Here is a 22654-nt window from a genome sequence, read left to right as displayed (position 1 = left end):
TCCAGATAGCCCAGAGTCTGCATCAAACATGGGTACCCAACATTGGACATAGAAGTATGTCCAACGTCAGAAAGCGGTAAAGACAAGGCAACAGCAGCACTATTTGGCCATATAGTCTGCACCCAGTACTGCAACAGAAAAAAAACATACCTTAATCCTTTTTTTGGCAATGTATTTCGGTCCTGGATAGCACTGTGGAAGTAAAGTTGAAAAGTTACACACAGCAAATCATTTAGTGTGCAGTTATGCATACAGCTTTACAAAGAAGAAATAGTTGATATGGATTTATTCCAGAGGTGGGCAACCAAACTAATAAATAAAGCAGGTGACTGTAGGAACGAGATCAAAATAAGTTCCACCTAATAACTGTTGTGGACCAAATTATTGGCAGACTTGCCTGTAAAATAAAAAAAAGACATATTCAAAAAGCTAAATACGCCAGCATTCTGCGTAAAAAAAATATGACTTCGGCCATATTTTGTGTTTTAGACACTTTTTGCGCCTTGTCCAGAAAGGGGCTGAGACAACAATAAGGGGATTGCTTTCTGGGAAAGTGGCACGGCTTACCGCACAACACAGAATGCCAAAAATGTGCCACAATGTTAGGTCAAACTTTTGGCACAAAGAAAGCCATAGGTGGTGTAAACTCGGACTAGAATGTATTAAAAATGGGTACATTTATCAAATAGCATAAACCAATGATAAATATAAAGCACTTTAAAATCAGCATGTCCCCCAAAACGCTATTTACCTAGAAATGTAGGATTAATCCGCAGATATATAAAGTAGCCTGGCCGCATTACTAAGAGTGTGACTACTAGAAAGAAATTGGCTTATTTCCTCCCAGAAATCGCCAGCATTTAGTCACTGGGGTATGTGCCTGGACAACTCACTTTGCAAAGACGGCAGTGACTGAAGGTCGGCGGCTGCTGAGAGGAAATAGATTATTTTCTCCTGGTAGCTGTACTTTCACTAAGGTGGCTGGACCATATTGTAACGCTATTCACCTGCAGATTAAAGCGGGCTTTACATGCTGCGATATCGGTACCGATATCACTAGCGTGGGTACCTGCCCCCATCTGTTGTGCGTGACGCACAACATCGCCCAGACCCGTCACACGTACTTACCTGCCCGGCGACGTCGCTGTGACCGGCGATCCGCCTCCTTTCTAAGGGGGCGGTTCGTTCAGCGTCACAGCGACGTCACAGCTGCGTCACTGAACCGCCGCTTAATAGAAGCGGAGGGGCGGAGATGAGCGGGACATAACATCCCGCCCACCTTCTTCCTTCCGCATAGCGGCCGGGAGGCAGGTAAGGAGAGCTTCCTCGTTCCTGCGGTGTCACACGGAGCGATGTGTGCTGCCGGAGGAACAACTTCGTTACTGCTGCAGTAACGATATTTGAGAATGGACCCCCATGTCACCGATGAGCGATTTTGCACGTTTTTGCAACGATGCAAAATCACTCATAGGTGTCACACGCAACGGCATCGCTAATGCGGCCGGATGTGCGTCACCAATTCCGTGACCCCAACGACTTCGCATTAGCGATGTCGTACCGTGTAAAGCCCCCTTTACTCTACATCACTGGGTAAATATTGTTTTCCAAGGTGACTGGTTCCCTTTAATACTGCCTAGTAAAGGCCATATGCACTCATTGAATATTTGGTGACCTTTTTACCTCAGCATTTATAAGCCAAAAGTCCAGGTGGTCCACATACTACTCTGCAATGATGGTTGAAAATGTCATTGTAGAGTAAGGCCATGCACAAGGTTGTGCAGTTGCAGGAGCTGTCAGACACAGCCAGACTCCCCAAGGTGAAGGCAGTGCTGAATAAGTGCTGTACATGCACTTTAGGTTTAAAAGTGCTGACAACAATTCCTTCTCCAATCTCAGCAATTTTCTAGAGTGAACAGAGATTGCTGGGCCTTTGGAAACTCAGATTAGCTTTGCTGTACAGCAAGGAGATTGATGTGCCCTGTAATTTGGACTAATATCAGTGAATTGAGCCTGAAAACAATCTAAGAGGGGAAAACTTCAAGGTTATTTCTATAGATCAGGTTAAACATGCATCTTTATTCAACTTTATCATGTCAACTATATTATTTCAGAAGAGGTCTCTAAAACATTTACATTAAATACTACAGCAGCCTACACTCTGCAAAAAGTAAATTGTTCGTGCACAGAAATCTTCAAACAAATGTATCAATTAAATAGTAATTTCACTAATTTTGAAAATAAAAAAATAATATTACCTGTCTGGTGCAGGTGACTTGGGATTGCCATCATTCCATCCAGTATCTGGTGCTTGGTCATTTCCATCTCCAGCATACTGGGCAGGAGGGACACTTATAGTGAGTGGAAGTGACTCCATGCTACGATGTAATCCTGATAATTTCGGGTACATTCTAAGATTACTCAGCCCCTGGGAAAAGCTGGCTGAATTGATGTTTAAGATAGGAGCTGGGCTTGGCGTCAGACAAGCAACCCCTGTAGGGAGTTCAAGCTGTTTATTTGGCAATTCTGGAACAGAAGGGGTAAAGTCTAGACTGTTCGAGTTGACTTTATCTAGATTGGATAAGGTTGGTGTCTTCATGAAAGGTTTTGTGATAGCCCTAGAATAAAATATGAAAAATTAGAACAATCGAGGAATAAAATTACATTTGTTTAGAGATAAAATGTGAAAAAATCCAATAAGTTAGACCCACCTCTGAGGGGTACTTGAGGGTGCTTCCTTCACATTTACTTCTACTTCATTTTTTGCGTTTGTTCGACACTCTGTGTCTTGAGCAACAGCCTTTGCTTTAGCCTTCTCTTTTTCACGATCAGTTTGGTTCACTCCCAGTCGCCCTCCGCCAACTTTTGATGGCTCTTTAAGACGGGAAGATGGAGTCCCCACAGGCTTTCCTTGTACTGGAACAAGACTTGCATCCACACTGCTGCTCAGTGGCCGGCTGCCACTTCTACCTCCAGTAACACTAATAGAACTAGATTTGGCAGGTCGCGGAAGGCTACGGTACTGTATATTTGTGCGGGCAGATGGAGAAAGGAATCCAGGCTCTGGTGCCCCCGTAACATCCAAGCTAGTCTTCCGGCTTCCACTTACAGATCCTGTAGAAGGTTTCACAGGGATCCCTGAAGATTTTGGAGTTTTTCCTAATGTGGCTGAGTTTCCAGTGAGTGGAGAAGAAGGTGCAATGGGCTTCTTATAGCCAAAAGTAGAACCTGGACGAGCAATACCTGAGGGAGGTTTCTTGGCATCAGGTGAGCGTGGATCGCGTCCTGCATCAGAAGATGACCGCTGCAGCCCAGACGTTTTTATGGTCAGTTTACACTTATCAGTTGCTTTCTGTTCAGGCTTAGCTGTTAAAAAATAATACAGGATCAAATATATCGTATAAAAAGAATTGAAATTGAAATTAACCAGAAGTTAATCAGAATTCTTAAAATTATTATAGATTTTTGGCTAGAAACTTTGTCCCATTATGCATCTTCAAAAGTGCATAGCTCCTTGAGGGGCAGCGTGTGGGGTCACTCCCACTTGTCTGGAAGTTCATTATACTGACTGGCGGTTCACATTAAATATGCGGGCTGAAGGTCATGTAACAAAATGACTAAAGGGGAAGATCAGGTGTAAGGCTCTGGGATGGAGCTAAAGTATTAAGGGTGAGTGCATCCCATTTACTCTGTTCAGCCGCATAGGTGCCAGTGGGCATCCTATCATTTAGAGCAGGGGTCCCCAAACTACGGCCCGCATCCTTCCCCCGGAGACCATTTACCCGGCCCGCCTCACAATTTACTTGTGTTATTTCAATTGTAAGGTGCTTACAATTGAAATAACCCGCCGAGCGCTACACGGGAAGTCTCATTCCTGTGTAGACGCTCGGCGCTCGTCGTACGGACCTAGAATGATTACGTCATGGCGCATGACGTGCTCATCTAGGCCTTACAGCCGAAGACAGAGGAGCCGGGACCATAGCTCGGGAGCGGCTGCAGTGGTAGGTAAAGCATATTTTCACTTTTTTTTACTGTGCATGGAGGAGGATCAGATAGCTGGATCTATATGGGGGATTGATGGGACCTTTATGGGGGAGAGCTGGACATATATGGGGGAGAGACCTGGCCCTATATGAGGGAGACTGCATGGGACCTATATGGGGAGACTGCGACCACGAGGACCAGGCACAAGGCCCCATTGACCATATTCAGGACCATATCCCAATAGTTTCACCCTCCGGGTGCCTTATTGTACCTACCTTAAGGTCCAGTCCCACTAAACAACTTACCAGCGATCCCAACAACGATAGGGATCGCTGGTAAGTTGCTAGGAGGTTGCTGGTGAGATGTCACACTGTGACGCTCCAGCGATCCCACCAGCAACCTGACCTGGCAGGGATCGCTGTAGCGTCGCTACACGAGTTGCTGGTGAGCTGTCACCAGCAACCAGTGACCAGCCCCCAGCGCCGCGTGGAAGATGCTGCGCTTGGTAACTAAGGTAAATATAGGGTAACCAACCCGATATTTACCTTGGTTACCAGTGCACGCAGCTACACGTGCAGAGAGCAGGGAGCAGCGCACACTGAGCGCTGGCTCCCTGCTCTCCTAGTTACAGCACACATCGGGTTAATTACCCGATGTGTGCTGCAGCTAAATGTGCACAGAGCAGGGAGCAGCGCACACCGGGTGCAGCTGCACAGGGTACATATATAGGGTATAGAGTACAGGGTGCAGCTGCACAGAGCAGGGAGCAGCGTACACCGCTTAGCGCTGGCTCCTTGCTCTCCTAGTTACAGCACACATCGGGTTAATTACCCGATGTGTACTGCAGCTAAATGTGCACAGAGCAGGGAGCAGCGCACAATGCTTAGCGCTGGCTCCTTGCTCTCCTAGCTACAGCACACATCGGGTTAATTACCCGATGTGTACTGCAGCTAAATGTGCACAGAGCAGGGAGCAGCGCACAATGCTTAGCGCTGGCTCCCTGCTCTCCTAGCTACAGCACACATCGGGTTAATTAACCCGATGTGTGCTGCAGCTACATGTGCACAGAGCAGGAGCCGGCACTGACAGTGAGAGCGGCGGAGGCTGGTAACAAAGGTAAATATCGGGTAACCAAGGACAGGGCTTCTTGGTTACCCGATGTTTACCGTGGTTACCAGCCTCCGCAGAAGCCGGCTCCTGCTGCCTGCACATTTAGTTGTTGCTGTCTCGCTGTCACACGCAGCGATCTGTGCTTCACAGCGGGAGAGCAACAACTAAAAAATGGCCCAGGACATTCAGCAACAACCAACGACCTCACAGCAGGGGCCAGGTTGTTGCTGAATGTCACACACAGCGACATCACTAGCAACATCGCTGCTACGTCACAAAAGTTGTTCGTTAGCAGCGATGTTGCTAGCGATGTTGCTTAGTGTGACGGGGCCTTTAGGCTTTTTGCTTCAGAAACAGTCATTCCCCTCCACAGATCATAAGTCACACGTGTTCAAACCTATGGACCTATTCAGTGCCAGGTGCTGTTTTTGCCCATAATCCCATTTTTTATAAGAGACGTTGGAGACGGTATTTTCTCCCATCTCGGATGGTGAGATAACCATTATCATATATTGTTTCAAACAAGTTAGATAAGAGGACGATTGTCATCCTATCATTCATGTGAGGGTATTAAGGCTCTACAAGAGTGATGAATGTTAGATATATGCGATTGATCATTCTACGCGATACGCGCTATACTACAATCCCTTGAGTCCTTGAAAAAGACCGAAGGTGTTGGTCGATACATTGGACTTGTTTCGCATGTCTTTTTCTGATATCCGCACAATAATACAATAAAAATACTTTCAGACGAAAAAATTATCTCTGGAATCATCTTTATTAGTGTGCCGGATTCGTTGCATATATGGGGGAGAGACCTGGCCCTATATGAGGGAGACTGCATGGGACCTCAATGGGGGAGACTGCATGGGACCTATATGGGGGAGACTGCATGGGACCTATATGAGGGAGACTGCATGGGACCTATATGGGGGAGACTGCATGGGACCTATATGGGGGAAGAGCATGGGACCTATATGGGGGAAATAGCTGGCCCTATATGAGGGAGACTGCATGGGACCTATATGGGGGAGACTGCATGGGACCTATATGAGGGAGACTGCATGGGACCTATATGGGGGAAGAGCATGGGACCTATATGGGGGAAATAGCTGGCCCTATATGAGGGAGACTGCATGGGACCTATATGGGGGAGACTGCATGGGACCTATATGGGGGAAAGAGCTGGCCCTATATGAGGGAGACTGCATGGGACCTATATGGGGGAGACTGCATGGGACCTATATGGGGGAAGAGCATGGGACCTATGTGGGGGAAAGAGCTGGCCCTATATCAGGGAGACTGCATGGGACCTATATGGGGGAGACTGCATGGGACCTATATGGGGAAGAGCATGGGACCTATATGGAGGAAAGAGTTGGCCCTATATGAGGGAGACTGCACGGGACCTATATGGGGGAGACTGCATGGGACCTATATGAGGGAGACTGCATGGGGCCTATATGGGGGAAAAAGCTGGCCCAATCTGAGGGAGACTGCATGGGACCTATATGGGGGAGACTGCATGGGACCTATATGGGGGAGACTGCATGGGACCTATATGGGGGAAGAGCATGGGACCTATATGGGGGAAGAGCATGGGACCTTTATGGCTGAGAGAGCATGGGACCTATATGAGGGAAAGAGCTGGACCTATATGGGGGAGACTGCATGGGACCTATATGAGGGAAAGAGCTGGACCTATATGGGGGAGAGAGCAGGACTTATATGGGGACAGAGTGCTGAACCTATTTGCGGGAAGAGAGAAGCACATTTCAGAGGTGCACTGTGCTGTATTTGGGGAGCACAGTGTATGTAAGTGTTATAATCTGAGGTACAGGGTGTGTACAGTATTATTGTTGGCATATATTGTTTTTGTAGGGCTTTATATATATCTATTGGTATTTTACTAATGGCAATTTGGAATCCCTAGGAAACAATGACGTCAAAAAAGAGAAAAATTGACTCGGGGTGTAGGATATTCGTGTAGTGTGCATAGGGATTTTCATTGTTTTCATAGTTTTTCTTATAGTCCGGCCCTCCAGCGGTGTGAGGGACAGTGAACTGGCCCCCTGTGTAAAAAGTTTGGGGACCCCTGATTTAGAGGAAACATGTCATTATGTTAATGACGACCTCCACCACGGGCAGCATGAACCAGAGCCTGGCTGTCAGGTAGGTTTTACTCTGAAATGCTGCAGCGACCAAAGTGAATAGGTTTGATTAGTCTGATGACGTCTACTGCTGGTTTCTCCCTGCCCCACTTGAATTGATTGACAGGTCTCTCCCATGTGTGTACATAGGGAGAGACCTGTTATTCAACTGGAGTCAGCAGGGGACGTCATCGGAAGACTTTAAAACTGTTTTCTCTGAAACACTGAGCATTTCACAGTAAATCCATCCTGGCTGGAATCGCACAGCCGGCTCTGATTCATGCTGCCCATGGTTTGGGAAGTTTGAACCTAATGACAGGTTCCCTTTCAGTTTGGAAAACTCTTTAAACATAAAGAAATTATGTATATTTAAGAGTCAAATATGTGCTAAATGGATATTAATAGGACAGGAATTTATACAGAAAACTCTACTGTATTTTAGCATTTCAATTATGTATAACATCTGCATTTAGTACCTGCTTTAGTAACTGTTTGTCCAGTTTGGGTAATAGGGGAAGTAACACCAACTGGAGGGTTTTTTCCTTTCCGCAATGGCTGACCTAGACTGACCGGTTTTTTAACATCCGATTTTGTAGTATCATCGTTCTTATCTCTGCGCCATCGGGACGAGCCATGCTCCGACTTTAGGCTTCCACTGTCATACTCCATCCTGCGTGGGCCTCGTTCGTCAGATTCACTGTGCCAGCTTAATCCACTCTCAACCAGCGAGCGTTTTTCAGAATCAGTGCGCAGCTGTGGAGTAAATCAATATGGAAGAATTGATATTTAACATGTTATATTTAAGGGAGTATGTCAGCAAAAAATGCAGTATGAACTAGGCACAAAGCCCTGTAGGGGGATACAGCCCCTATAAGTATCTCTTTAGTGTTGTAATCGTTGCCTCAGTCCTGCAGAAACTGACAGTTAATCAAATATGCTTAATGGGGTACTCAGTGCCGCCATGGTGTGGCATCGTTCTGCCCACTGGTTCTGCACCTCCCCGCCTCCCTCTCAGGTGATTGACAGCAATGGCTTGTCGTGAGCAAGCACCATCTGCGGAGAAGGCTCAAGTAAACCACACAAGAAGGTAGGAAGGATAGACATGAAAAGCCAGTGGTCTACTTTGTGCACTGAACATATTACCATAGTTGAGTAAACTTCAGCAATTAGAACACTTAGGCTCTGTGCGCACTAGGCCGTTTTGCCCGCGGATTTACCCGCGGATTTGCTGCGGAAATTTCTTGAGAAATGTCTGCAATCTTTGTGCAGACATTTCCCAGCAAATCCTATGAGAAAAAAAAATAGCTGTGCGCACACTGCGGATTTTTCTCAAGAAATTTCCTTGAGAAAATTTTCTCGAGAAACTTTCTTGAGAAAATGATCATGTCCATTATTTTCCGCAGGTACCTGCGGAATACCCCCGGAATTTCACTCCATTCACTGTAATGTAATCGCGAAATTCCGGGGGTATACCGCAGGTAGCAAATGATGTGCGGTATACCCCCGGTATAGCCACGATTTACCTGCGGTAATGCTCATCGCTGCCTGCGGTTTTGCAGGAACCGATGTCATTATGCCAGGAAGAGGAAGCGGAGCAGAGTAAACACAGATGTCACTGTCCCTGGACGCCGCACAGAAGCACTTCCGTGTGACCTCCAGGTGCCCGTGCAGTCTGTGTCCCGCTCCAGCCTCGCGGCTGCCTGCACTGCAGCGTGTCAGTGTCTGCCCGCAGTATTGGCAGCTGGTCACCCTGCAGCGCAGGCAGACACTGACACAGGCAGACACTGACACTGCACTGCAGGGTGTCAGTGTCTGCCCGCAGTGTCAGCAGCCTGTCACGCGGCAGCGCAGGCAGACACTGACACCCTGCAGTGTTGGAAGCCGCGGGGATGACGATTGCTGCTGTCAGGAGGTGAGATCTTTACCTGCTGTGACGATCTCCTGCCTCCTGACGTCACCACTGCTGTCTATGTCCGTCTCGCGAGCGGCCCGAGACTGTCACTAGCGGTGACTTCACGGGCTCTCGCGATACTTCTGACAACGCGGCGGGCATAGAAGTCAGTGACAGCGCTGACGTCAGCAGTACAGGAGATGATCACAGCAGGTAATGATTTCATCTATGCTCCTGATGGCAGCGCTCGGCATCCCCTGCAGTGACCTGGGCTATTGATGTTAGCTCAGGTCACTGCATTGCTCTCCCAGCCAATGGGGAACATTCTGTTCTTCATTGACTGGGACAGCGACTATGGTATGGATCGCCGTGCCCCCCCCCTTATTGGATTACGCCGGACGTGGATTTGATTGTTCTTTTCAATAAATTGGTTAAAGAGGGAATGTTTTGGGGAGTGTTTTTTCAAATAAAACTTTTTTTGTTGTCTATTTTTTATTTCTTACTGACTGGGTTGGTGATGTCGGGTATCTGATAGACGCCTGACCTCACCAACCCCAGGGCTTGATGCCAGGTGACATTACACATCTGGCATCAACCCCATATATTACCTCGTTTGCCAACGCACCAGGGCACAGGATGAGCTGGGGCGAAGCGCCAGGATTGGCACGTCTAATGGATGCGCCACTTCTGGGGCGGCTGCGGCCTGCTATTTTTAGGCTGGGGAGTGTCTAATAATAGTGGACCTCCCTAGTCTGAGAATACCAGACCACAGCTGTCCGCTTTACCTTGGCTGGTGATCCAATTTGGGAGGGACCCACGTTTTTTGTTTTAAATTATTTATTTAATGTAAAATAACAGCGTGGGGTGCCCTCTATTTTGGATTACCAGCTAAGGTGAAGCTGCCAGCTGTGGTTTGCAGGCTGCAGCCGTCTGCTTTACCCTAGCTGGATACAAAAAATGGTAGGACCTCACGTCGTTTTTTTTTTAATTATTTATTTATTTTATGGCTAAATACAAGGCTAAGCACCCTTTAGTGCCACATGAAAGTCACTAAAGGGTGCCAGCTTAGAAAATGCAGGGAGGTGGGACATTATATAGGTCTTTCTCATCTATCTATCTATCTATCTATGGCCCGTTTCACACGTCAGTGAAAAACACTGACGTTTTTCACTGGCGTGTAAAACACGCACATGTCCCTCCGTGTGCCGTGAATTACGGCACATGTGGGTTGTCTAAGTGCAATCCGGGCTCCGTTCTCCGTGGCCCGTGATTGCATTTAGAGATTAACTCACCTGTGCCCGCTCCCGCTCTCCATGGTGCTGATCGCTCCCGCGGTGCAGCATCCGGCCGGCGCTGACCCCCGCAGCAGCTGCTTCTGGGTCGGCTGTGTCGTGCATCATGAATATGCGCGACAGTAATGAGCCGGCTCAGAAGCAGCAGGCTGCACGGGCTGCAGAGAGTGCCGCTGAAGCCGGGTGAGTAAAAATGTTTTTTATTTTAAAAGCACATTTTTTTCTGGCACGTGTTTCACGGACCACACCACTGCGTGGTCCGTGGGACATCAGTGATGCCAGAAAAAAATGGACATGTCTCCGTGCGGCAATCACGCACACGCGGGTACGCCGCATGGAGACACGTGCAATGATAAATTACTGACGTGTGAGCAGACCCATTCATTATAATGGGTCTGCGTATGTCAGTGATTCTGGTACATTTAAAAAAAAGCACAAACGTCCCAGAATCACTGACGTGTGAAACAGGCCTATCTATCTATTCATCTATCCATCTTTCACTCTATCCATTATCTGTCTATCGATTATCTATATTATTTATTGCAAAACCGCAGGGACCAACCTGCGGTAAATCCGCGGCAAATCCGCATGCGTTTTTCCCGCGGATTTTTCCGCAGGTGCGGAAATCTTCAACTCCCATAAGTTTCTCAAGAAATTTTCTTGAGAAAAATCACTTTTCTAGTGCGCACAGAGCCTAAAAGTGCCAATTTCATAACCATACAAAAGTTATGTGCTTAGTTAACATGGTCAGTTTGGGCTGACAATATATCTTTATCCATTCTCGATATATCGATTGATATATCTCAAAGTATACACAGAGGCTCTCTTGTATACATGACATAGGATACACTGAGAATGCTGCACATACATCACATAGGATACACTGAGACTCCGCTGTATACATCACAGAGGATACACTGAGACTCTGCTGTATACACACAGATGTCAAACTGAGTCTCTGCTGTATACATCACATAGGATACACTGAGACTGCTATTTAAATCACATAGGGCACGCTGAGACTCTGATGTATACATCACATAGAATACACTGAGACTGCTGCTCATGCTGTATTTACAGGCTATGTGGAGCTGATAATGTAAATAGGAGGCTATTTAAGGCTCATAATGTATATTGGAGGGCTCATGCTGTATTTATGAGACTATGTAGGGGCTAAAGCTGTATTTAGGAGGCTATGTGAGGGCTCGTGCTGTATTTAGGAGGCTATATGGGACTCTGAAAATATATAAGAGGCAATGTGGGGGCTCATATAGTATTTACGAGGCTGTGGGGGGCTCATACTGTATTTAACACTAGAAGTCCCAGAAATTTCGAGCTCCCCCCTGAAGTCCCGAAAGAGGGTCAAATGACCCTTAGTCCAAACTGACAACTCTGATGGCTCCAATTAGCATCCTTTCATTTGTAAATGTGGCCATTGCCTGAGGAATCTGCAGGGGGCAATTGTGTTGATCCATCTCAACAAAGGTCTTGTAAGAGAGTGTAAACAAAAGAATGTCATTCGACCCGTCTCTGGGTTCCAAAAGGTAGAAATGTTAAATGACCCCTCTCTGGGACTTCTAGTGTTAAGAGACTGTGTGGGGGCTGATACTGCATATAGAGGGGCTATGTGGGGGCTCACACTGTACATAAGGGGCTATGTGTGGGCTCATACTGTATATAAGTGGCCATGTGGGAGGCTCATACTTTATATAGGGGAATATTTGGAGGCTCATACTCTATGTATGGAGTTGTGTGGGGGCTCATTCTGTATATAGGGAGACTGCATGAGGGCTCATACAGTATATAGGCTGTGTGTGAGCTCATACGGTATCAGTGTGTTAGCATATTTAATGATGCTCACAATAAAGTGATATAATTATTATTACTGTAAAATAATATTATAATTACTATGGTAAGATAAATATTGAGCAGAATTAATTTCAGCCAATTGATTCGGGCCTCCACAACAGTTGCGATCTCTCATGTGGCCCCTCGGGAAAATGAATTGCGCATCCCTGGTGAAAGTAGATGGCAGGGATCTGGCTCCTAGCTTCCTTTGGGGGGTTGGAGTTCTAAACACTTGCAATTTATAGACTAAACTGTAATTTGTTTCATTCACTAGAAAGCGCTGCAGCTTTAATTAATGATACAAAAGACGAAGTTAAGGATCTTGGCTTTCCAGTCACAGCCCCTATCGTTCTGTATGACTAGAAGGGTGTGTTCACGCAATTTGGCAAATGTGATGTCTGTTTACAAGAGGATCCATGGCAAGAACTCCGTGGTTGACACTTATGTTTCTGGCGCAGATGTGTAGAAATGCCAGAAGATCTTCCCAAGGATTAGCTGCTACACAGTCATTCAATATGGCCAATCTTCAGCTTTTCTTCCCAGAGCCAGCAAGAACAACCTTAGTCATTATTCAGATATTTTCTTTCCATGTTCTCAGAATGTTAGCAGAGATATGACACTTTTTGGTACAAAATCCTCAATAATTACTGAATGTGTGAATGCATTAGCAGATAGAGCTAGAAGTGGGCCCGTTTGTAAGAACAATATATGGGCCCAACAAGGCATCAGAACGCACAATTCCACCTGCTCTGGAGGTAGGAGTGAAGCCCCTTGGCCTTCAGGTTGCACCACTGGTATGTCTGCCCCTGTGTGAATGGGTCCAAAAAGAGGGGTGGAAGTGAGGAAGAAAGATGGCAGATTTTCACTGTTAACTAATACAAACATCTAATGACCCAAAGGGGGATGATCCAGAACTTTTCTTCATGTTATAATTCAGTTTACCAGTTACAGATGACGTGTGTTCTCTAACTCTATAGAGGGATCTTTAAAGGAGTAGTTTATGATCTAATCATCCCCTGAAGGACATTCGTTGACTACAAGTCAAAAACATCTGACATCTGGACTGCAGAGATTTTTGGTCTGTTTGCTTCTAATGAACATGTTAAAAAGGTATAGTGTATACAGTCATAGGGAATACTAAGTACACCCTCTTTGAATCCCACAGTTTTATGGGCCAGCGCATAGTAGAAAAACATCTGGATCTGAGAACGTTTTAACCCCTAACTGAGCTATGATATACATTTATGACATAGGTCGCTAAAGAAAGTATGAAGCTCAAGAACTGAGCCTGCTTGGTGCCAGGCAGATGCCAGCTGCGTTACATAGACGACATCGCTACAGTTTAACCATTTAAACTAAGCTGTAAATCATGAACTATTTAAACTAACTAGCAAATCATGAACATGGCTATTAGTCCGGTGATTTTCAGGATTCCACGACTGTGCATTATACTAGCATAGTAATATAAGAAGCTGAACAGCTGCCTTCCGGGTAATACAGTATGCTCGATGGACTGCATAGTGCTCCAGACCTACACATGGCGCTGACAGAGAAGTGGAAACGCCCCCTGCATCACCTCTTTGAATGGAAGCGAGCAGCTACAGGGAGGATAGAAGTCCAGTTGCTTCACATAGTGATGTTTCCATTAAGGCACCCTAACATTATTTTAATGTTATTTACCGACAGATTCACTCTGCTGGTAAATAGTGTTACTGGATATGACAATTCCCTTTAATTGCTAAAATGACTGGGAAATCTTTCAGAAACATGCTCGAGTTTCCCATTGACCTCCATTATACTCAGTACACAAGTCGCGCCCACCCAAGCATTCGACTGATTGTTACGAGAACCGAGCATAATAGTGCTCGCTCACCACTAATATTAACATACATATTACTCGTCTTTCAGTGGGGTTGATATTACACCTCCCGGTGGTCAAATAAGTTTATGTCACATGACCACTGCAGCCGATCAGCGACTACTGATCAGCTGCAGCCTTCACATTTCCATCAGGTGGAATGGTTTCATCTGCTCCCAGCGATTGCACTGCAGAGAGTCAATGATCTCCCTCTGTGAATCTACGGTATTTACATGAAGTCACTATTGATTGCTGCATGTAAAGGGTTTATTGAGTTGCTGACAATGCTTATTCCCCAGTGATGTGTCTATGCTAGCAGAAGGGAATGAGTACTGAGGCAGAGGGAGTCTCCAGATCATGGTCTTGGGAAGCAGAGTCACTGCCTTTTCACATCTAAATGAAAAATGGCATGTTCTATTAGGATGTGAAAAGGTGAGCGCTGTGATGGGATATGCGTAAGATAAACTATGAATGGATCTTAATATGGTATACTGTATCTTTTTCCTTCCAATTGAAACACTGCCCAAAACACTGCCATGAGAACGTGTCCGTCAACTGTATTTACAAAAGCCATTTTACCATGTTATAAATACATGTTTTAATTGTAAAATAAGGATAAAAACAAATTGGAACACTGGTAATTAGCTGTAACAGAGGTGCACAGGCGGCAACAAAGTGCCCATCTGGCACCCGCCCCCTGCCTGTGCTGAGAGGAGGCAGACGATGCCGAGATACAGAGGACCGGGCTACAGGAAGGAGAGAAGAATCCACACTAACAGCATAAGGAAAGCAAAAGTGGGGGCTAGAGTGTGCAGTTACTGTATGTATATATGCAAGAGAAAATCTGTACATATATGTATATATATATCCTTGTATGCAGTGTCTGTATGTATGTATGCATGTGTATATATGCATGTGTAGAATGTCTGCATGTACAGTACAGACCAAAAGTTTGGACACACCTTCTCATTCAAAGAGTTTTTTTTATTTTCAGGACTCTGAATAGATTCACATTGAAGGCATCAAAACTATGAATTAACACATGTGGAATGAATTACTTAACAAAAAAGTGTGAAACAACTGAAAATATGTCTTATATTCTAGGTTCTTCAAAGTAGCCACCTTTTGCTTTGATTACTGCTTTGCACACTCTTGGCATTCTCTTGATGAGCTTCAAGAGGTAGTCACCAGAAATGGTTTTCCAACAGTCTTGAAGGAGTTCCAAGACATGCTTAGCACTTGTTGGCCCTTTTGCCTTCACTCTGCGGTCCAGTTCACTCCAAACCATCTCGATTGGGTTCAGGTCTGGTGACTGTGGAGACCAGGTCATCTGGCGTAGCACCCCATCACTCTCCTTCTTAGTCAAATAGCCCTTACACAGCCTGGAGGTGTGTTTGGGGTCATTGTCCTGTTGAAAAATAAATGATGGTCCAACTAAATGCAAACCGGATGGAATAGCATGACGCTGCAAGATGCTGTGGTAGCCATGCTGGTTCTGTATGCCTTCAATTTTGAATAAATCCCCAACAGTGTCACCCGCAAAGCACCCCCACACCATCACACCTCCTTCTCCATGCTTCACGGTGGGAACCAGGCATGTAGAGTCCATCCGTTCACCTTTCCTCATCGCACAAAGACACGGTGGTTGGATCTAAAGATCTCAAATTTGGACTCATCAGACCAAAGCACAGATTTCCACTGGTCTAATGTCCATTCCTTGTGTTCTTTAGCCCAAACAAGTCTCTTCTGCTTGTTACCTGTCCTTAGCAGTGGTTTCCTAGCAGCTATTTTACCATGAAGGCCTGCTGCACAAAGTCTCCTCTTAACAGTTGTTCTAGAGATGTGTCTGCTGCTAGAAATCTGTGTGGCATTGACCTGGTCTCTAATCTGAGCTGCTATTAACCTGCGATTTCTGAGGCTGGTGACTCGGATAAACCTATCCTCAGCGGGCAGAGGTGACTCTTGGTCTTTCTTTCCTGGGGCAGTCGTCATGTGAGCCAGTTTCTTTTCAGCGTTTGATGGTTATTGCCACTGCACTTGGGGACACTTTCAAAGTTTTCCCAATTTTTCGGACTGACTGACCTTCATTTCTTAAAGTAATGATGGCCACTCGTTTTTCTTTACTTAGCTGCTTTTTTCTTGCCATAATATAAATTCTAACAGTCTATTCAGTAGGACTATCGGCTGTGTATCCACCAGACTTCTGCACAACACAACTGATGGTCCCAACCCCATTTATAAGGCAAGAAATCCCACTGGTGACTACCTCTTGAAGCTCATCAAGAGAATGCCAAGAGTGTGCAAAGCAGTAATCAAAGCAAAAGGTGGCTACTTTGAAGAACCTAGAATATAAAACATATTTTCAGTTGTTTCACACTTTTTTGTTAAGTATTTCATTCCACATATGTTAATTCATAGTTTTGATGCCTTCAATGTGAATCTACAATTTTCAGAGTCCTGAAAATAAAGAAAACTCTTTGAATGAGAAGGTGTGTTCAAACCTTTGGTCTGTAATGTATATAAATACATGTGTGTACTGTACTGTATGTATGCATGTGTGTAAATAGGCACGTGTGGTGTCTGTATGCAAATATAAGGATCTGCATGCTTGTGTGTGCAGTATCTGTATGCATGTATGTATACAGTCATGGCAGAAGGTGTTCAAATATCATAGCAAATCCCAAGCACACAAATGGAAATGACACAAAGATAATGCAAATGTGATTTATTAGGCTATCTGCAGAAAGAATCGCCACTACAGAAACAGAGCAAAACCAACGTTTCAGCCGGTGTAGGCTTTTATCAAGGATTTGCGTGTCATGAAATCATGCATAGGACGAAAAAGAAATGTCCGGGGACTGTGATGGACGTGCGGCGTCTTAATATCAGCAGAAAGTTGCAATTGCCAGGGAGGCGTAGATAAGAGGTAAGACAGAGGAAAATTGCCTTAAGACAGCCAGGAGTGGGGACAGGGTCCCAGAGAACGTGGGTGTCAGCAGGGCAGTGTGGCAGGCGGCCTGGCAGAAGGTGTTGGCACCCTTGAAATTGTTTTAGAAAATGAAGTAATTTGCTCAGAACATTATTGCAATTACACGTTTTGTTATACACATGTTTATTTCCTTTGTGTGTATTGGAACAACAACAAAAAAACAGGAAAAAAGGTAAATTGGACATAATTTCACACAAGATTAAAAAAAATGGGCTGGACAAAATTGTTGTCACCCTCACCTTAATATTTGGTTGCACACGCTTTGGAATAAATAACTGCAATCAATCTCTTCCTATAGCCATCAACAAGCTTCTTACACCTCTCATCTGGAATTTTGGATCACTCTTCTTTTGCAAACTGCCCCAGGTCTCTCATATATGAAGGCGCCATCTCCCAACAGAAATTTTAAGATCTCTCCACAAGTGTTCAATGGGATTTAGATCCGGACTCATTGCTTGGCGCTTTAGAACTATATAGTGTTTTGTTTCCATCCACTTAGGGGTTCTTCTTCAAGTAGGTTTGGGTTCATTGTCTTGCTGGAATACCCATGACCTAGGACACAAATCCAGCTTTCTGACACTGGGCATTACATTGTAACCCAAAATCCTTTGGTAATCTTCAGAGCTCATGATGTCTTACACACAGTCAAGGCACCTGATGCCAGAGGTAGCAAAACAGCCCCAAAACATCTTTCAACTTCCACAATATTTGAATTTGGCTTTTGGTACTGTGTTCTTTTCTTTTTTAGGCCTCAATCCATTTTTGGTAAACAGTAGAATGATGTGCTCTACCAAAAAGCTCTATCTTGATCTCATCTACCCACAAGACTCTTTCCCAGAAGCTTGAATTTCTTTGGAACTTGATTGGGGCTGCTTATTCACTATCCAGACTATCCTGCATTGCAATCTTTCATCAACTATTCTCTGTCATCCTCATCCAGGGAAATTAGATACAGTGCCATGGGTAGTAAACTTCTTTATTATGTTGCTCACTGTGGGCAAAGGAACATCAAGATCTCTTGAGATGGACTTGTAACCTGCAGATTATTAATATTTTCAAATAGTTTGATTCTCAAGTCCTCAGACTCTTCTCCTCTTCCTGTTCTCTATGCTTAGTATGGCACACACAGACACACAATGCATAGATTGCACCAACTTCTCTTTTTACCTGGTTTCAGGTGTGATTTTCATGTCTGTTACTTGCTACAAGTGAGTTTGAACGAGGATCAAATGCTTGAAACAAAGTTGTTTACGAACAATTTTGAAAAGGAGAAAAAACTTGTCTGGCCCATTTTTTGAATCTTATATGAAATTTTATCAAATTTGCCTTTTTTTCACTGATTTTTTTTTTGTGTTATTACAATACACACAAAGGAAATAAACATGACAACAATTGTAATTATAATTTTCTGTTAGAAATACTTCATTTTATGGAACAATTTCAAGGGTGCTAACACTTTCGGCTATGACTGTGTATATGCTTGTATGGACTGTCTATATGCATGTGAGTATATGCTTCTGTGGAATTTCTGTATGCATGTGTGCATATATGCATGGGAGTGTATATATGCTTATACGGAGTCTCAGTATGCATGTGTGTTTATATGCTTGTGTGGAGTTTTTGTATGCATGTGTGTGTATATATATGCTTGTGTACATTGTGTATATACACGTGTGTGGTGTGTATTAATGCATGTATATGTGAGGGTGATCAATGAGTGGAATAGGCTGCCATGAGAGGTGGTGAGTTCTCCTTCAATGTGTAACGCCTGCCTGGTCCACAGACTCAGATGGGCTGTAATGGACAGGCTAGAGGGAAGCCACTCGCCAAGCAGGACCCCCAGAACCCTGAAACCCTTTAACCCCTATACAGGGATTTCGAATTACACAGGGCCCTGGAGATCACTACCTGTGGAAGGCTGCAGTCCGATGAGTGTAGTCGTCAGGAAGGGTCAAACCAGGAATAGCAGAACAGGAACAGAATCAGCAGGCAAGGACGTAATCAGAAAACGTAGCAGAGGTCAAATCCGGATCGGGCAGCGAGGTACAAAAACAGCAGGCAGGAGGGTAGTCAGGAAACACGCAGAATTCAGCACACGAAATCACAGGACGAAACAAGAGCCAGAATTCTCAGAACTATCTCTGGCAGAGGTCAGCAGACAGGAGGGGAATTAAAAAGGGTGTGGTGTCTTCCCATAGGCTGTAGCTGAATGATGGTACCTCAGCTGGGAGACACCCGCCACCTACAGTCAGCCAGTCGCACTACAGATCCCCAGGAAACCCAGACCAGTGGATGAACAGAGCCTGCGCCCACCGGCGCTGCTGGCAGCGACTCCTCTCCCATCACCAGCACCATCCACGGCAGGAACATGGCGTCGCCTGGCGATTGGAGCAGAAGTTGATGGAGCGGACTCCGGTGGTGACGTAACACAATGTAAGTCTTCAAGAAGAGACTGGACAGACATCTGTGTGGGATGATATAATGAATCCTGCATTCAGCAGGGGTTGGACCAGATGACCCTAGAGGTCCCTTCCAATTCTAACATTCTATGATTTTATGTATGTACGAGTGCAGTATATTTATGTGTATGGAAGATGTACTACTAAAAAGAAACACAGTAAAGTCTGCTCTGGACTCCATCATATTTTCATACTTACAGCAATAGTTGAGCTTCGTCGCGATGCAGTAGGCGTAGATGGTAAAGAGGTAAGAGAAGAACTGACGTTGCATTCCTCTGAACTAAGGTTTCCAGATGCATCACTCAGACCACTGCTGATGGAACTGCTCTCATCCCAACTGTAAAAACACCATAGTGATAAGTTATATAGTTATCAGTCATTCCTCAGAAAGGCATTTCTTTAAAGTAAAAGTTAAACAAATTCAGCAAAACAATGCATTTAAATATGGAAATGAAAAATATTTCATTCAGTTGTAAGGTCATCATGATCAGATGATAGTGAGCTTTTTAGACACATTGATATTGAGAAATACTGAAGGTTCAATATCTTATTTAAACAGGACACTTATTGGAATATTCCTTTAGGCTACGTTCCCACAATGAGTATTTGATGAGTGTTTGATGCTGCAGCATTTCTGCACCCATTGGCTAATTTAGGATACTTGAGTTTTTATTACATTTGAGTGCGGTTTATTTTTCAGTTGCGTTTTTTGTCTACTTTTGAAATATATATCAAGCTCTAAACAAAACTGCTGTGTTTTAGATACTTCTTGATACTTAAGGCCCAGTCACACTAAACAACTTACCAGCGATCCCAACAACGATACAACCTGATAGGGATCGCTGGTAAGTTGCTAGGAGGTCCCTGGTGAGTTGTCACACTAAGCGACGCTCCAGCGATCCCACCAGCAACCTGACCTGGCAGGGATCGCTGGAGCGTCGCTACACGGGTTGCTGGTGAGCTGTCACACAGGCAGATCTCACCAGCAACCAGTAACCAGCCCCCAGTCAGCAGCGCCGCGTGGAAGCGATGCTGCGCTTGGTAACTAAGGTAAATATCGGGTAACCAACCCGATATTTACCTTGGTTACCAGCGCACACCGCTTAGCGCTGGCTCCCTGCACACCTAGCCACAGTACACATCGGGTTAATTACCCGATGTGTACTCTGCTACGTGTGCAGGCAGCAGGAGCCGGCTTCTGTGGACGCTGGTAACCACGGTAAACATCGGGTAACCAAGAAGCCCTTCCCTTGGTTACCCGATATTTACCTTCGTTACCAGCGTCCGCCGCTCTCACACTGCCAGTGCCGGCTCCCTGGTCCCTGCACTCCTAGCCACAGTACACATCGGGTTAATTACCCGATGTGTACTCCAGCTACGTGTGCAGAGAGCAGGGAGCCGGCACTGACAGCTGAGAGCGGCGGACGCTGGTAACGAAGGTAAACATCGGGTAACCAAGGGAAGGGCTTCTTGGTTACCCGATGTTTACCGTGGTTACCAGCGTCCGCAGAAGCCGGCTCCCTGCTGCCTGCACATTTAGTTGTTGCTCTGTCGCTGTCACACACAGCGATGTGCACTTCACAGCGGGAGAGCAACAACTAAAAAATGGTCCAGGACATTCAGCAACAACCAGCGACCTCACAGCAGGGGCCAAGTAAGTTGTTGCTGGATGTCACACTAAGCAACATCGCTAGCAAGATGTGCATCAGCAGCGATGTTGCTAGCGATGTTGCTTAGTGTGACGGTACCTTTAGCGTTGGTAACATTTTGTTGATAGTCTTGATAAGTTTACATTTTCATGCATTTTTGTAGTGTTTGGGGTTTTTTTGCATATTGTCCTCATTTCATTAAAATCCACAAATAAAACTCATAATTATAACAAGAGCTGTTGACATGTTGTAGATCATAACATTGCATATGACTAAGATTCCTATAAATCCTAGCGCTTTTTTGCACAGAAAAGTTGCCGTAAGAAATAAGCAACTCAGAATCACAATTTCAATGTTGTGAAGGGATTGTTTCTAATTTTATATTCTTTGAACAGAGACTCAATGATATGGAACAATATTTTAATGATAGGGGGTTTTCCACACTGCTCCTGCTAGCAATTCTCCATTTTCCAGTGACAACATGCATCAACAGAGCAGCTCCCTCTCTTCTGTTCTGCTGTGTTGAAAGGGCATCTCTGCTGATGTTAGGCTGATTGACAGTTGGCTTCCCACTTCCTAAATGCAGGGAGCCTGCTGTCAATCACCATGATGCTGGTACGCATGTCTCATCGACAGAGCAATGCAGATGAGCAAGAGCTGCTCTGTTGATGTGAGGTCAAAAGAAGCAGGAGAGACACCACTTGAGCCTGAGAGATCTTAGCAGGGCAGAATAGGCATCCTGCATTTTCATCAGTTTTCCCCTCTACAGACTCTCTCTCTACTTGACAATCCACTCTGAGCTGGTGGGTGAAGATTAGCTGCTATGATCTCTCCCATATACACCACAGAAAGAAGGATTCCTGTTCATCTTCCCTTTTTTAGCACACAGAGACAAATAGCAGCAACGTGAAGAAGATTGATTATACAGCAAGTCAAAGCTGTCTGGATATCAATCTAGCTCAAAGACTTGAAATCTCCCATTTGCTCTATCCTCTACAAACTATTCCCTTACTGCTGAAACACACTGATATCAACAAGTTGCAAAAAGCGTTTGTAAAGTTTTTATGGCAGAGAAAGAGACCGAGAGTATCCTACTCAAAGCTGTGTCTACAGAAAAAAGATGGAGGGGTGCAAAGGCCCATGATTAGATTGTTCAACTTAGCGGCACTTGCCAGACATATAAAAGACTGGGTCAACAGGACAACCTTCTTTTCTAACGTTCAGCTGGAGAGGGAGCTAACAAGCCCTTTTAACTTGGTAGCGGTATTACATATGAAGCTAGATAAAATACCAACGTACGTGAAACAGAGCTGTTTAATAAAGGACACGGTGGGGGCCTGGAGAGCACCGAGAAAACTGTATAGACTCCCTTATTGTCTTTCAAAATTTACCCCGTTGTGGGAGGATCCAAATTTCATTCAAGGGTC

The 22654-nt window shown here is 45.1% G+C and overlaps 1 protein-coding gene across 2 annotated transcripts in view; it reads right to left on the bottom strand.

Annotated features, from left to right (window-relative positions):
* The window catches only part of NAV1 (neuron navigator 1), a 190455-nt gene that overhangs the window by 103197 nt on the left and 64604 nt on the right, over nucleotides 1-22654 (bottom strand). For both annotated transcript variants that reach the window (XM_075335814.1, XM_075335815.1), the window contains exons 5-9: nucleotides 19777-19915; nucleotides 7718-7994; nucleotides 2709-3363; nucleotides 2256-2615; nucleotides 151-192 (exon numbers count right to left, since the gene is read on the bottom strand). In XM_075335814.1, the coding sequence (XP_075191929.1) occupies nucleotides 151-192; nucleotides 2256-2615; nucleotides 2709-3363; nucleotides 7718-7994; nucleotides 19777-19915 (1473 nt within the window). The remainder of the gene's footprint in view (nucleotides 1-150; nucleotides 193-2255; nucleotides 2616-2708; nucleotides 3364-7717; nucleotides 7995-19776; nucleotides 19916-22654) is intronic.

The sequence above is a fragment of the Anomaloglossus baeobatrachus genome, chromosome 2, assembly GCF_048569485.1.
Source record: "Anomaloglossus baeobatrachus isolate aAnoBae1 chromosome 2, aAnoBae1.hap1, whole genome shotgun sequence".
NCBI classification, from domain to species: Eukaryota; Metazoa; Chordata; class Amphibia; order Anura; family Aromobatidae; genus Anomaloglossus; species Anomaloglossus baeobatrachus.
This window is presented reverse-complemented; position numbering and strand designations above follow the sequence as displayed.